The following is a 17,525-nucleotide window of genomic DNA, read 5'->3' as shown; positions in this document are numbered from 1 at the left end:
GCAGTTTTTAAAGGAATATCAGTCTCAGCAGTTGGGACTCTCCATACCACAGTGGGTTAGCATTCGATTTTTTCCAATAAATGTGAATGGATTCCCTTAAACCATTTTAATACTACTTGCTGTACTGAAATATCTCCGTTGAATTCTGTACTACTGTGGTAGTTTGTTTTACACTCTTCAGCTTCTAACCTTGGAAATACTACATTACAATTTACTGCCACCCAACAATGATGTAGAATACCAAGCCAGTACATCATGCGACGATGCCAGTCCCCTACAGACTCCCTCTTCCCACATGGGAGTCTGCTGAACCAACACAGTCGATATTTATGACCGAGATGAGCTGACAAATGCGGGACAATTCTCTGATGATGCCAGGGGATGGTGTAAAAAGTGCTTTTATTTAAAAACAGTCAACACAAAAGTAAAACCAACAAAACTGTCAATTGTCCATAAAAATCCAGTGAAAAGTGGGGATCAATAAATAAATCTGATAAAAATCAGAGGTTAAAATGCAGACCAACTCCTCCTGATCTCAGCCCACCTCCTTCTCATTCTGTCCGGCTCACCCATTTCTCGTGTAGCCGGCGGAGATTCAGCAGCCATGAGCTCCATTATGCTGACCCCCATCTTGACTGCCTCTGGACATCGCAGCCAAACCATCTGAGGTCGGTTCTCCTCCAGTCTTCCTTTGCGCTCACACCTCGGAAGCCTAGGGAGGGCATCTGCCTTGCTCACCATACTCCACCTGAATATTCAGTGGGGCGAACTAGCCCCTAGAGCGCCAGAGTCAATGCTCCTTCGCGGGGGCCCCAGCTCGTTCTGCTTCCTCCTTCCAGGTGGCTAGATCGCCCTTCCTAAGCCTGCCTTTCACGCCCTTTAACCTCCTTAACTTTCGATCTTTTTTCCTTTTCTTTGATTCATCCCCCTTTCCTTGTGCTGGCCCGTATATATATATATATATAATATATATTCATTGCATTCGTAGTCTGAGTCCCAACCTGATTGTGTGGGTGGTTACCTACCAGGTAAAGCATGTGGTTGGTCTGCCATTTGGCAAACATCCGCCACAGGGCCCTCTTCAGTTGCGAGAAGCAGATCATGGAATGTTGCATAGTTTACTCTGATCTACAGGCTGCCAAATAAATGAACTACATGCTGTGGCGCAGCGTAAAGGGACTTCGTCTTTGATGCCGACGTTCGATCCCCGCAAGGGGAGCAGTAGAGCGTGTACGCCTGATGAAACATGTGTCGTGTACTCTTTGCATTATTTGACAGTAAACTATGCAACATATATACACACATACAGTTGACCCTCGATATACGACCGGCCCGACATGCAAACAACTTGGTTTACGACCAAAATTTCTGTTTTGAATTATGACCAATGTCTTGAGTTACGACCCGAATGCAAACACGTGTATCCGCTTGTGCGATTGTAAAACAGCCGAGAGCGTTCATAAGCGTCAGTCCGAGCCCACATACGTGCGTTTTTGGACGTAATTTCGGTCAGTGCAGTGATTTATATAATTTATTTTGATAATTGCTATCAAAATGGCCCGAAAAAAGCTTCATAAGCGTCAGTCCGAGCCCAGATACGTGCGTTTTTGGACGTAATTTCGGTCAGTGCAGTGATTTATATAATTTATTTTGATAATTGCTATCAAAGTGGCCCGAAAAAAGATAGAAAAGAAGCTAAGGAAGGAAGAGAAGACGGTAACGAAGGTAAAGAAAGTGATCACAATCGAAACGAAGAAGAGAATTGTGCGGAAATATAAGAGTGGCGTTTGTGTGACCGATCTCGCTAATATGTACAGCATGTCGAAATCCACCACCTCGACAATTTTACAAAGGAAAGCTTTGTATAAGGAAGCTAGTGTTGCTAAAGGTGTTAATTAGTAAGTCACGATCAATAGTGTTAGACGGTGTAGAAAAGCTATTATTAGTGTGGATAAACGAAAGGCAGATGGCAGGTGATAGCCTATCCGAGTCTCACAGCCTCTCTCAAGGAGAGAAAGGACACCAGAGAGCCAGAGTCCTGATGTTCTTATGGAAGGGGGCTCTCCTTCCAAACAATAACTACCTTCCATTTCATTCTCCTCCTCCTCCTCCTCCCTTCCTGAAAGCCAAAGATGTCAACTTAAATGGCGAGTACAGTATGAAATTGTTGTTTCTGGTAGGCTAGGCACTTTTTATAACTTTTTCGTTAGTACATTAGAAAAATTATTGGTGTTTTTGGTTAATTATGCACATTATACAAGCCTTTTTTTTATTATGTAAAGGTAAGTGTTGCTGTGGGAGGTTCGGAACGCATTATGGGTATGTCCATTATTTCTTATGGGAATAATAGTCTTGATTTGCAACCAACTTGAGTTACAACCAGTCCTCATGAACGAATTGAGTTTGTAAGTCAAGGGTCCACTGTATGTATGTATGTATGTACAGTGGGTATGGAAAGTATTCAGACCCCCTTCAATTTTTCACTCTGTTATATTGCAGCCATTTGCTAAAATCATTTAAATTAATTTTTTTCCTCATTAATGTACACACAGCACCCCAAATTGACAGACAAAAAAAAAGAATTTTTGAAATTGTTGCAGATTTATTAAAAAAGAAAAACTGAAATATCACATGGTCCTAAGTATTCAGACCCTTTGCTGTGACACTCATATATTTAACTCAGGTGCTTTCCATTTCTTCTGATCATCCTTGAGATCACCTTCATTTGAGTCCAGCTGTGTTTGATGATACTGATTGGACTTGATTAGGAAAGCCACACACCTGTCTATATAAGACCTTACAGCTCACAATGCATGTCAGAGCAAATGAGAATCATGAGGTCAAAGGAACTGCCTGAAGAGCTCAGAGACAGAATTGTGGCAAGGCACAGATCTGGCCAAGGTTACAAAAAAATTTCTGCTGCACTTAAGGTTCCCAAGAGCACAGTGGCCTCCATAATCCTTAAATGGAAGACGTTTGGGACGACCAGAACCCTTCCTAGAGCTGGCCGTCCAGCCAAGCTGAGCTACCGGGGGAGAAGAGCCTTGGTGAGAGAAGTAAAGAAGAACCCAAAGATCACTTTGGCTGAGCTCCAGAGATGCAGTCAGGAGATGGGAGAAAGCTGTAGAAAGTCAATCATCACTGCAGCCCTCCACCAGTCAGGGCTTTATGGCAGAGTGGCCTGTCGGAAGCCTCTCCTCAGTGCAAGACACATGACAGCCCGCATGGAGTTTGCTAAAAGACACCTGAAGGACTCTGAGATGGTGAGAAATAAGATTCTCTGGTCTGATGAGACCAAGATAGAACTTTTTGGCCTTAATTCTAAACGGTATGTGTGGAGACAACCAGGCACTGCTCATCACTTGTCTAATACAGTCCCCACAGTGAAGCATGGCGGTGGCAGCATCATGCTGTGGGGGTGTTTTTCAGCTGCAGAGACAGGACGACTGGTTGCAATCGAGGGAAAGATGAATGCGGCCAAGTACAGGGATATCCTGGACAAAAACCTTCTCCAGAGTGCTAAGGACCTCAGACTGGGCCGAAGGTTTACCTTCCAACAAGACAATAACCCTAAGCACACAGCTAAAATAACGAAGGAGTGGCTTCACAACAACTCTGTGACTGTTCTTGAATGGCCCAGCCAGAGCCCTGACTTAAACCCAATTGAGCATCTCTGGAGAGACCTAAAAATGGCTGTCCACCAACGTTTACCATCCAACCTGACAGAACTGGAGAGGATCTGCAAGGAGGAATGGCAGAGGATCCCCAAATCCAGGTGTGAAAAACTTGTTGCATCTTTCCCAAGAAGACTCATGGCTGTATTAGCTCAAAAGGGTGCTTCTACTAAATACTGAGCAAAGGGTCTGAATACTTAGGACCATGTGATATTTCAGTTTTTCTTTTTTAATAAATCTGCAACAATTTCAAAAATTCTTTTTTTTGTCTGTCAATATGGGGTGCTGTGTGTACATTAATGAGGGAAAAAATTACTTTAAATGATTTTAGCAAATGGCTGCAATATGACAAAGAGTGAAAAATTGAAGGGGGTCTGAATACTTTCCGTACCCACTGTATGTACGTACGCAAGTATGCACATATACACACACGCACACACACGTCTCCATGGGCGTAGCGCCTTAAATCACACACCACAGGAAGCCAATGAAGCAATTGAGAACGATAGCACCCGCATGTGCAGGTGCGACTCACCCCAACTACCTCATTAACTCCCCGCGGTCGTGCAATCACGACACGAGTGACACGGCTTTACGGATTTAAAATCTGTCCCTATACCACACATCATACCTGCTAAACTTTAATGACGCTCCTCAGAGTACAATCAGGGTACAATCTGCACACTTTAGAAGCCATTAGTGAAGCAGATGTCACTAATAATAGTACTGAGCAACCATGCCAAAAGTAAACGGACTCGTCACTGAGCCGTTACCAGTTATTCAGCTTTAGGGATCATCAGTTTTTTGATCTACTGGCAGCACTTGACTATTTTTAAAGGCTGCTATGAACTGCATAGGTTGTGCTTACTCATCTATTACAAGCACCAAAGGATATCAAGCACATCTTCAATAAGCAAACACCAAAAAATGGTTAGTGTGAACCATATTAAAGCTTTTAAAACATTTCTTATATGCCAAGGACAGCAAAATTATCTTGGTTTTGGAATTAGGTAAAAAGGTACAGATAAAAATGACATGAGCACTATGTGCTGTTTTACAGTGGTTTTTGTGTTCCACAAGTAAAAACCACCTAACACGAATAAAGAAGTGAGAACTTTCTTTAAAGTTTCCAGTTATATCCAAAGTAAATTGAATTGCTACCAAAACCACAAAGTCAAATTACTCAAGGCAAATTAAAAAGCTTTCATATGGAAAAAGTTGTCAAAGGACCCTGCCAAAAAGTGATGCGCTGTATAGAAGCTGCCCAGAGAGATGTGCGATTTCTCTATAAAGTTTTATTCACCCCAACCCCTCACAATCTTCCTTTGTGCTATTTTGCTCTATGTGAACACTTTTTGTTTTGAATGCCTCTAAATGAGAAGCAGACCTGTCACTTTGTTAATTTTATCAAAGATACTTTACCGGCTACAACATCTAAAGCCTCCTTCACCTCTCCCAGTCAGCTCACCCGTAAGTGCGGAAAAATAACTCTCTACCCAATTCCTGTCATCAATGAGATCCTTAAGCTTCAACAGATCAAGCAAAAAGTTCTCACACCACACAAGCCTCTCCCTTAACTGCAAATAGAGAATTCATAGGTGAGGTAGTGGAGCCTAAAATCCTGGTAATGCATGGAGACTAAAACTTAATGTTGCAGATAATTTGAAGCACTGCGGTGGGCTGGCACCCTGCCCGGGGTTTGTTTCCTGCCTTGCGCCCTGCGTTGGCTGGGATTGGCTCCAGCAGAGCCCCCCCCCCCCCCCGTGATCCTGTAGTTAGGATATAGCGAGTTGGATAATGGATGGATAATTTGAAGCAATTACTTTATGGTAAGCATCATATTATTATCAACCATGGTTTAAAGAGCTTCTTTTTACTGTATTATACTTCTTACAAGCAAAAACACAAATGTGAAAGTAAATAATCCAACATGTAACAGTTGGGGAAGAAGAGAGAAAAAAAAACCAAACACACAACAATAACACACGTCAGGCAAGTCAATAATTTCACAGAGCTGATTCACACCATGGACTAGTCAGACTGGCTCTGCTGAATTTCAATGGGCGGAGGGGAAGCTCAAATACTACCATAACAAGTCATTAAAAAAGTGGAGAGTATTAAAGTTTTCCCTGATAAAAGGATGTTTTGTTTCAAATAGTTAAAAAACTGTTAATCCCACTGTGATGATGCAGGTTCTGCTCCACGGTCCCATCTTACTTTTGGGAGCCCTTGAACCCGACACCGTCGGTAATGTCACCGATGAGCTAGGCAGGGAGGCTCAAACAATGAAACAAAGGGATGGTGCAAAAAGTGCAAAGTGCTTTTATTAAAACCAACAACAATCAAAAACCGAAGTGTCCAAATAAAGTGCAGTGTACCAAAATCTTTTAAATAAATAATCCAGTAAAAACAGAGGTGAAAAGTGGAGGTTAAAATCCAATAGAAAAAATCTTTAAAAACAACGAGGTTAAAACAATGGCTGGAAACAATCTCTTTAAACCAAAGCCTGGTGCCTTCTTTTACTGGTGACTCCCCCGTTTCTCCCATCCAGGCTATGCACCAGGGGAGTCACCCTACATGCAGCTGACCTTCTTTACTCTACTGGTCTGGTGGCCTTCTGATCCCTGGCTTTGGTTCTACTCATCTAGACCGAGACTTGGGCTCCCCAGCAACCAGGACGCTCACACTGGGGCTTCTATTCCAAATCTCCGACTACCGCTGCCTTTGCTATGGCGAGCCAACCTTCTCCCAGTCACTCCTGCTCCAAACAAGTGCTCACCAGGTGTGACCACTACCATCGGCCCTCAGGTGCTGACCAAACACCTCACTCTGGCTCGCCTCTCCCAGCTGCTTGATATCGGTGTGAGCCTGCGCTCACTCGTTCTCCTACTCTCCTGCACCTGCTTTCTCCCTCCTGCCGTCTTCTCCTCCTTAAACTCTGTCCATCTTTTCTTTCTTTATCCTCTACTAGTCTGCTAGTTCCCTTTTATTTCTCTCCAGAAAATTTTATTTTTGCTCATCTTTGTTGACTATTTTTTACATTAGATGTGGTTAATTTATTAATGGCACTGAAATTAATCTACTTAACCGTGTGTGTGTGAAATGGTAGATTTCTTAGTATGGTCTGCAAAGTGTCTAATTTATTAGGTGCACTTGTGGGGCAGTGAGTTCAGCTATTTAACCTCGGGGCAGCCTGAAAATATTGAAGGGATGTTAGCTCAGGAAAACTCTAGTGCAGGAGTGTTGAACTCCAGGCCCGGAGTGCCGCAGTGGCTGCAGGTTTTCATTCTAACCCTTTTCCTAATCAGTGACCAGTTTTCACTGCTAATTAACTTTTTCCCCATCATTTTAATAGCCCTGTTAGAAGAGTTCATCCATCCATCCATCCATTTTCCAACCCGCTGAATCCGAACACAGAGTCACGGGGGTCTGCTGGAGCCAATCCCAGCCAACACAGGGCACAAGGCAGGGAACCAATCCCAGGCAAGGTGCCAACCCACCGCAGGACACACACAAACACACCCACATACCAAGCACATACTAGGGCCAATTTAAAATCGCCAATCCACCTAACCAGCATGTCTTTGGACTGTGGGAGGAAACCGGAGCGCCCGGAGGAAACCCATGCAGACACGGGGAGAACATGCAAACTCCACGCAGGGAGGACCCGGGAAGCGAACCCAGTTCCCCAGATCTCCCAACTGCGAGGCAGCAGCGCTACCCACTACGCCACCGTGCCGTCTAGAAGAGTTCAGCCCTCTGAATTCATTCCTTTCTTCATTAAATGACAGCCAAACAGAAATGAGATGTGAAACGAGCTAACAGATGACCAGCTAAATTGGGGCTTCAAACTTAAACCAATTTTACTCCAATCACTTTCTTAATGAGAAGCCAATTCTTGCTGTTAATTAAACCCGTTATTTAATTCTATGGCTTGTTGCTGCTCTCATTCTGCCACAGCAGACATTTCGAAAAACTGTTGTTTTTCTATTCTTTCTATGAGCACCGTCAAAATGTTTTGGTGACCTGAGAGATCAACCTTACCAAGACCATCACCTCTCTTTAATTTCAGATATTGTGTGATGGGCACAGGGGAGCTGGTCATGTGGTGGCTTGTTTTGGGTCTCATTATTGTTTGGCTGCTAATTAAAGAAAAAGAAACAACTATGGGGCCTGAGTCAAGTGAATTAGCAGCAAAAACTGGCCACTAATTAAGAAGATGGTAAGAATGAAAACCTGCAGCCACTGCAGCACTCGTGGCCTGGAGTTCGCCACCCCTGCTCTAGTGTGTCCCACAGGTTTTGCAAATTAGCTGGTGGCGAATCTCTATCAGAAACATTTCTCAGATGCTCATTTGCATGGAGTTCAAATGACTGGGGTAGACCCTATTATAACCTGAATTCACAGTTATGTGATTAAAATCAATATAAATAAATAAAAAAAAAAATTCTTCCAAACTAGCCAACCCGCGGCGTAACATACGCCGCATAATTATGTATTGATGGGTGAACACTTCCTGAAAGACACAGTTGTCCAAATGGGGTTGATTTTGAGGATACGACTGTAGGTGAATGAAAAGATGGAACTCTGGAGAGGGCAACATACAATACAGCGTTTTACATGCTGCATACAGCGATTCACATCGAAGCATAGACACTGCTAAGACCATGGGATACCCCTCGCAAACTGTTTTACATGCCGCATACAGCGATTCACATCCGCGACAAACATGCTTCTTCTTATGGGGTGGGTTTGAGGATACGACTGTTAGGGAACTCTGGACAGAGCAACATACAACTGTCCGTGACTGAAAACTGGAGGACCACCGCCGCGCCCCCACCTCCCAGAGCAAGGGACAGGGCTGGACAGCAGTCGCGCGCGGAGGGCGGAACGGGGTGTGCTGTCGGCATCATTTATGGTCGGAACTACGACGGTATGTGATTGTCTTCGAACCTCCGACTTTGCCAACAATGTTTTCATTAATCAAGAACCAAATGCTTTCGCGCGAATTGTTGGTGGGCGGGGCTGTCTTGCGTACGTCTTGCTTGCCATGGATTTAGTGAATTTTTATTATATATATATATATATATATATATATATATATATATATATATATATATATATATATATATATATATATATAGAAAAGCCAAGCAAAATGACACCTTTTATTGGCTAACTAGAAAGATTACAATATGCAAGCTTTCGAGGCAACTCAGGCCCCTTCTTCATCTTGCCTGAAGAAGGGGCCCGAGTTGCCTCGAAAGCTTGCATATTGTAATCTTTCTAGTTAGCCAATAAAAGGTGTCATTTTGCTTGGCTTTTCTCTACATTCATAATGGCTAACACGGTACAACACCCTAGTACTACATATATTATATATACACACACACACACACACACACACACACACACACACACACACACACACACACTTATACATATACATACACTTTTAAGACACTAACACTTATAAACATTCATCACTGATCACTTCAAATGACTTTCCAAACACTGCAGCATTGCTAAACTTGCTCACCAAGTGATTCTCACGAAGGTACAAATTATCAGAACACCTGATACGTTTGGCACAATGACAAACATTGGATTAAAGACACTGTTACCACAAACGCTCCGCTTTTTTAAAATGTGGTTTCTTAAAAGTGCTCAACACGGAACATTTCACTATATCAAAATATTGCTCACATTAAAATAAAAATATTAAAAATACGGGACTTGCAGTTTAAACTAAAACACATTCTGAACAAGGGCTTTTATTAAAATAGCAGAAGCTTTATAACTGCTTATTACCAGCATCAATGGTAGAGAAAACAAGCTTAAGACCACTGCTCAAGAATTTAACAATCCTTTAAATGAATAACAGTGCTAACACTACAGTACAGTACAGTACAAGAGCACTTCAGCAGTCCTGGAAGTGTGGAAAAAATACAACCAGTACATTTTAATAAATTCCAAAAAAGTCAAGTTATAGTTCAGACTCCTTACTTGTTGACTGCTCAGCAGTGAGAACATAGATCGAAACATTTGCAGAGTCCATCTGTCCGCTTGAGTCGGTCACCGTTAGCTGCAATACGTAGACACCTGGCTTAAGGTTCGATACAAGCACTTCATCAGCTTTGTCCGTTTTCTGCCAAGGAAAGAAAACAAAAGGTATGCATCACATTGAACATGGGAAAGGTGCAATATAAATAAAATGTATTATTATTATTACTTGCTAATGCATATCCAAGTAATGCGTTACTAACAGACACCCTATGTAGTTACACAGTACTATGGCATTTCCCAACACCACCACACAAACTGCAAATTTTAAACAGTTTTTTGTACCAAATCAATAGCAACTTTGCTTCTCCCAAATCATAATATAAAGTTTTCAAACCCAGTTTAACCCAATTCTGCATCACAGGAGCTCAAAATCTATTCTGGTAGCACTGGGCAGAAATCTTCAAGTGGAAATTCACAAGAACATAAATAAAGTAGGAGGGCGTAACGTCAGTCAGTCATTTCCAAGCTGCTTTGTCCTCAACAGGGTGGTTTGTTTGGGGGAGTGCTGCTGGAGATAGCTATCTCAGCTAGCGAGGGGCAAAAGGCAGGAACAAACCCTAGACAGGGCAGCACTCTATTACAGGGTGAACACACACAACCCCTGACCAACCACACACTGGGGTCAATTTAGTATGACCAACTGACCTTAACTGCATGTCTTTGGAATGTGGGAGGAAACCGGAGCACTCAGAGGAATCTCATGTAGATACGGGGTGCACATGTAAACTCCACGCAGGGAGTCTGTCTGTCTGTCTGTCCTTACTTTGAGGCAGCAGCGCTACCACTGCGCCACCGTGCTGCCCAAGTGTAATGTTAAATGGTCAATTCCAAAAACAGCTTTGAATGTAACTACAGTATCTCACAAAAGTGAGTTCACCCCTCACATTTTTGTAAATATTTTATTATATCTTTCATGGGACAACACTGAAGATATGACACTTTGATACAATGTCAAGTAGTCCGTGTACAACTTGTATAACAGTGTGAATTTACTGTCTCCTCAAAATAACTCGACACACAGCCATTAATGTCTAAGACGCTGGCAGCAAAAGTGGGTATACCCCCCAAGTGAAAAATGTCCAAATTGTGCCCAAAGTGTCAATATTTTGTGTGGTCACCATTACTTCTGAGCACTGCCTTAACTCTCTTGGGCATGGAGTTCACTAGAACTTCACAGGTTGCCACTGGAGTCCTCTTCCACTCCTCCATGATGGAGCTGGTGGATGTTAGAGACCTTGCGCTCCTCTACCTTCCGTTTGAGGATGCCCCACAGATGCTCAATAGGGTTTAGGTCTGGAGACATGCTTGGCCAGTCCAGCACCTTTACTCACAGATTCTTTAGCAAGGCAGTGGTCGTCTTGGAGGTGTGTTTGGAGTCGTTATGTTGGAATACTGCCCTGCGGCCCAGTTTCCGAAGGGAGGGGATCTTGCTCTGCTTCAGTATGTCACAGTACATGTTGGCATTCAAGGTTCCCTCAATGAACTGTAGCTCCCCAGTGCCGGCAGCACTCATGCAGCCACAAAACATGACACTCTCACCACCCTGCTTGACTGTAGGAAAGACACACTTGTCTTTGTACTCCTCACCTGGTTGCCGCCACACAAGCTTGACACCATCTGAACCAAATAAGTTTATCTTGGTCTCATCAGACCACAGGACATGGTTCCAGTAATCCATGTCCTTAGTCTGCTTGTCTTCAGCAAACTGTTTGCGGGCTTTTTTGTGCATCATCTTTAGAAGAGGCTTCCTTCTGGGACGACCAATTTGATGCAGTGTGCGGCGGGCGTATGGTCTGAGTACCGACAGGCTGACCCACCACCCTTTCAACAATGCTGGCAGCACTCATACTGTACGTCTATTTTCAAAAGACAACCTCAGGATATGACGCTGAGCAAGTACACTCAACTTCTTTGGTTGATCATGGAGAGGCTTGTTCTGAGTGGAACCTGTCCTGTTAAACCGCTGTATGGTCTTGGCCACCGTGCTGCAGCTCAGTTTCAGGGTGTTGGCAATCTTCTTATAGCCGAGGCCATCTTTATGTACAGCAACAATTCTTTTTTTCAGATCCTCAGAGAGTTCTTTGCCATGAGGTGCCATGCTGAACTTCCAGTGACCGGTATGAGAGAGTGTGAGAGCGATAACACCAAATGTAACACACCTGAGACCTTGTAACACTAACGAGTCACATGACACCGGGGAGGGAAAATGGCTAATTGGGCACAATTTGGACATTTTTCACTTAGGGGTGTACTCACTTTTGTTGCCAGCGGTTTAGAAATTAATGGCTGTGAGTTGAGCTATTTTGAGGGGACGGTAAATTTACACTGTTATACAAGCTGTACACCAACTACTTTACATTGTGTCAAAGTGTCATATCTTCAGTGTTGTCCCATGAAAAGATATAATAAAATATTTACAAAAATGTGAGGGGTGTACTCACTTTTGGGAGACACTGTATGTTGAATCTCTCGTAGTGCATCATTAGTGTGTGGGTGCGTCTTACAGACTTGGCGTTCTTTATATTTAGAGTCCACATGAAAACAAAGTTGTAAAACCACCTCTTTAATACTTATAATACACTCCTACATTACTAGGCTTGTGGGTTTTTTTTTGGTAATTACATAACTTTTACTACTGACTGCTTACACATCATACTCCCCGATTCAGTCAGGTGCGTGTATCTGCTTGAGGCGGGATAATACAGAACAGACACTGATGCATACAAATGTTACTGTAATTACTCATTATATTCATGTTTAATTTATTAGCTGCAGGGAAATAAGCGTGTTAGAATAGTAATTATATAAAGAGTTTTTCCTCAGGGTTTTTTCCCCCCCCCCTACAAACATTCAGGTGATGGGACCATAATTGAACATGAACAAGCAGAACGAATTTGTACCTTCTGTTAAATAAAATTAAGTTATAAGCATTGTAACACATTCTTGATTATCACGGCATCTGGAAATGGTAATGTGTTAAAAAGTTGGTCAGATTGGCAGGTTCACTTTATTTTACACGCGACAGTACTACAACAACAACTACTAATTTCAGCTGTGTATAAATGGCACAACTCTGTAGCGCCCACATAGTGATAATTCAGAGTATAGGAGGTGTGAAGGGAGGGAATAACAGGAAACGTTAATTGCCAATGTGCTGTGAAAACTACCTACAGTACATGTAATCAAAGAGTACAACACTCCAGTCTCTTCATGTGGCCCAGTTATTGCAAATGGATTTCAAATACAGACTTTTTGGTTCCAACTCATCCCACAGAGGCTCAACCAGATTGACATTTGGAACCCAGAAGGCCTCACTCATCACTGGACTGAATTCTTAATGACCCTGGAACTACTGTAGCACTTTCCTTGCTATGGAGTGCTGAAGCCTATTTTAAAGAAAATCTCCTCTCAAAAACCGGAAGGCTACTGCCAAGAAAGGATACAACAGATCAACAATAATGATCTTGTAGCTTTCAAACATTGCTTCATGCACATTAATAAGACTCCCACATCAAACCTATACCCTTATGAAACCACCATAATCTCACCTTTGTTAGCATTAGCATCTTTTTTGTGGAATTCTGGCTGTGTCATTAGCTGTCATAGCCCATTTGATACAAGGAACATCTAGTTGTATAGTTTGGTATGCTCCTTTAAGCGCCATATCTGTGTACTGCTTTTAGTTGACTTGCTCATTCTAGACAGTTCCCCCAGGTGGACTTTTGTTGTTGTTGTTGTTGTCTGGCTTTTGATCAATTAATTCTTGGTATACTCCGAGAACTGCTGTGTGTAAAAACCTCATGACGACTACTTTTCCCAGTTCATGCATGCAGGTCTGTCTGGCATCAACCACCATACTGCTTTCAGATCCACTTGAATTTTGCACTTTGACCATTCAACCTCTAAATTGCTAAAGCACACTTTGCGTTGGTACCCAACTTGTGTGTAACTAATGCCATTTAAAATATATACCATGCTGGAAAGGCTTCAGAAGTCAGTTTAGTTTACAGATCAATGCAATGTGATGCGGTCTTTCTCACCTTTAGTACCACTAATGAATCTCCTTGGACCAGGCTCCACTGGTAGCTGGCAATCTCATGGTCATCTGCACTTTCTATGCCAGTTAGTGTCAATGTTTCATTTGGCTGAATGACCCTAGTTGGACCAGGTTTGGCAACGGGAGGTTTATCTGTATCTGCAGGTATTCAAGGAAAAGAGAAGAAAGAGATGCATCATTAATTCAAATCAAAGGAAAAAAAATCTATATACAAGTTGTGGCCCAACAGGCTGGCACCGACCAGCTTAACCCGACACAGACAAGCATGGGACGCAAGTTCAAGGCACACAGGTTTTATTTTTTATTTTTCTCGTGGGAAACGCCTTTCCTGTTTCCCACAGGCACAACACACAAACAATACTCTTCTTCAACTCTCTTCCTTCTCCTCCACTCCTCTGGTCAAGCTTGGTCTTCCTCCTCCCAACTCTGGTTCCCCGAGTAGCGGCTGATGGCTCCTTTTATAAAGGCACCCAGAAGTACTGCCCTTAAGGGCTCAGCAGCTCCTGCGGATCCCAACAGGGCTGCACCAAACTCCAACTCCCATGAAGCCCTGTGGGAGTCCGAAGCACCGCTGCAACCCAGGGGAGGCAATGCTCTGGCCATGCTTGCTCCCCCAGTCCTCCCAGCATGGAGGCGTCTCGGCTGGGCAAGAGCCCCGGCCAAACACTACAAAGTCCATTGCAAATTCCACTGTCCAGCTAATTAGACTACACATTTTGGTCACTTGATTTACTTGAACGTCATCATATTCTTGAAACAGAGCAGAAATCGAGAAGGGTTACTGTAGACCTGAGGTATTGTGGGCACATCTAGAGGGCGGGAGAATGGTTGATTTCAGGTGTACTTGTGGAGCTCTGGAGGTTATTTCCAGATTTCTTGAGGGAAGGTTTGAATCAAATGAGCACATTCATCAGTTTGAGGATTAATTTTTAGCTCAACAAAGTGCTGACTGCCGTATTTCCCACGTATGTTTAAGCAGTTTGGGCAGGATGGCTCAGTAAGAATGAGAAAGCAGGAACATAAACACAAAACAGGAAGGAGGTGGGCAGTAGCACCAATTTGGAAGGGAAAAAATAATGTCAGACAAGATCTACCTCCAGGACCCTGCAGGAACAGCTTTGTGGGAAAGCTGCCTGAAGACATGCAAAGTTGGTGCACAGTACACAAAATGCCGTGAATTAACCTTTATGCCAATCTCCTCCTCTCTGAAATGAGTTTCTGTTGATTTTTAAACTAGAAACTAAATACATAATTTAAAAGAGTCTTGCTCAGTTTCAAGGTGTGTAAATGTCTCTGAAGGTGAAAACTGTAGAACTGCCTAGTTGTCTCTTAGTTTATTACAGCCAACCAAATGCAACTATCTTCAAAAAAACTGTAGCCCTGCCCAAGCTGACTCAGTAAGATGAAGCTTACTATACTAAGCAAAGCAAGTTGAATATTATATGAAGTGCTCTTATCAGACAAACCCAGTCTATGTGGAGAACACACAATGTTATTCATGTAACGGGAAAAAAACCTAACCTTGTTAAATAGACAAATTGTGATCAAGTATGGAAAACCATTTAAATGATTATTCAGAAGTTTAAAAAATGGTCAAGGAATAGAAAAGAAAGTCAAACAACAATGAAAGCCACTTTAACCCCTGAAAAAGTCAAAAACTTTGCATTTAATCAGAGCATTTGATGATGGTGATGAGCCTGCAGACTAAGCCGAGAAGTCCCGTCTTGATTCCAGGTTTCCCAGAAAGTCCTTAGCACATTTGGACTACATGGAGTGGCCTGTCATTCAAATTGTCTTGTGATGCATCTTTAATAATAGATTAGATTGACTATAGAAATTGTTGATGGGTACACAATCTACCATACGTCAGCCACCTGAGGAAATTAAATCAAAGATGCAAAACTGAAAGGTCTATGAAAATGCATCGAAATTCAGAAGATCTTTGTAACCTTAAGGTGAAAACTGTTCTGTCTTGACACTGTACACACTACAAGAAAATTAGTATCAATAAGAGACCAACATCATGGACTTGCCAGACCAAAACAAATCAGAAGAGTCATGCCCAAAAGTAGTTGAAATAGTGAGTCAGTTTTACAGAAGTGATGCTTATTCTACTTGCGATTGATTCACAAAGTTTTCAGACTTTTCCACTTTCTGCACACTTTGTTGTGTTGTAGGTTTAATTTTATTACCCATCAATCTACACTCAATAACCCATAATGACAAAGTGAAAACGTTTTCAGAAAGGTTTGTAGATTTACTAAAAATGAAAAACTGACATGAGGGACTTTCTGAATTAATAACACTACTAAGCTAACACGCTTTGACAGACATAAAATTTAAGCTTTGTGGTGTTGAAGAACTGAAGACAGAAAACAACCGGAAACCTCAAAACCTTTCTTCATCCGATGAATACAGTGATCCCGCGCTATATCGCGCTTCGCCTTTCGTGGCTTCACTCCATCGTGGATTTTATATGTAAGCATATTTAAATATATATCGCGGATTTTTTGCAGGTTCGCGGATTTCTGCGGACAATGGGTCTTTTAATTTCTGGTACATGCTTCCTCAGTTGGTTTGCCCAGTTGATTTCATACAAGGGATGCTATTGGCAGATGGCTGAGAAGCTAGATTGCTTACTTTTCTCTCTATCTTGCGCTGACTTTCTCTGATCCTGACGTATGGGGATTGAGCAGGGGGGCTGTTCGCACACCTAGATGATACGGACGCTCGTCTAAAAATGCTGAAAGATTACCTTCACGTTGCTATCTTTTGTGCAGCTGCTTCCTGAAACGGCATGCTGCACGGTGCTTCGCATACTTAAAAGCTCGAAGGGCACGTATTGATTTTTGACTGAAAAACAAACTCTGTCTCTCTCTCTCTCTCTCTTTGTCTGCTCCTAACGGAGGGGGTGTGAGCTGCCGCCTTCAACAGCTTTGTGCTGCGGTGCTTCGCATACTTAAAAGCCAAACAACCCTATTGATTTGTTTGCTTTTCTCTATCTATGTGACATTCTGTGCTCCTGACACACACTCCTTTGAAGAGGAAGATATGTTTGCATTCTTTTAATTGTGAGATGGAACTGTCATCTCTGTCTTGTCATGGAGCACAGTTTAAACTTTTGAAAAAGAGACAAATGTTTGTTTGCAGTGTTTGAATAACGTTCCTGTCTCTAAAACTTCCTGTGTTTCTGCGCAAATCTGTGACCCAAGCATGACAATATAAAAATAACCATATAAACATATGGTTTCTACTTCGCGGATTTTCTTATTTCGCGGGTGGCTCTGGAACGCAACCCCTGCGATGGAGGAGGGATTACTGTAGTTGCATCCTTTGGGGAGCGGAGGAAATCCAATAACACGCTTGCTAAGCTCCTAACATTAAAGTACTGTACATGGTTCATAAACACGAAAAAGAAATGCTCTTGTACTGCAGGTTTTACCTCACAAACATTTCTTTCAAAAAAAAATGTGGTCAAGCTCAAAAGTCTCCAAGTACATGAAAGATCATAACTCGCCAGTAGGTCAGAAGAAGAGTATTCAAGAAACACATGGATCTTGATCTATGGCCTTCTGTTTGGTAAGGCAGAGGACTGGGGTGAATTTCTGCCAACAATGTAAGGTATCTGATCTAAATTGACAAGAATTCTTCTAAATCTTGCTAAAATTTAAGGAAAACATGCTAGTGATGAAACTGCAAACGCCTGCTTGGAACAAAAACCTAACATT

General features: G+C 42.4%; 1 protein-coding gene across 4 annotated transcripts in view; it reads right to left on the bottom strand.

Annotated features, from left to right (window-relative positions):
- The window catches only part of spint1a (serine peptidase inhibitor, Kunitz type 1 a), a 54,850-nt gene that overhangs the window by 17,483 nt on the left and 19,842 nt on the right, over positions 1-17,525 (bottom strand). For 3 of the 4 annotated variants that reach the window (XM_028821273.2, XM_028821271.2, XM_028821274.2), the window contains exons 3-4: positions 13,781-13,935; positions 9,681-9,822 (exon numbers count right to left, since the gene is read on the bottom strand). In XM_028821273.2, coding sequence (XP_028677106.1) covers positions 9,681-9,822; positions 13,781-13,935 — 297 coding nt within the window. Of the gene's footprint in view, positions 1-9,680; positions 9,823-13,780; positions 13,942-17,525 lie in introns of all 4 variants that reach the window. The other variant, XM_051919822.1, reaches the window with a different exon arrangement.

Source organism: Erpetoichthys calabaricus, chromosome 16, assembly GCF_900747795.2.
Source record: "Erpetoichthys calabaricus chromosome 16, fErpCal1.3, whole genome shotgun sequence".
Classification (NCBI taxonomy): Eukaryota; Metazoa; Chordata; class Cladistia; order Polypteriformes; family Polypteridae; genus Erpetoichthys; species Erpetoichthys calabaricus.
The sequence above is the reverse complement of the archived record's forward strand: the minus strand, read 5'-3'. Positions and strand labels throughout refer to the sequence as shown.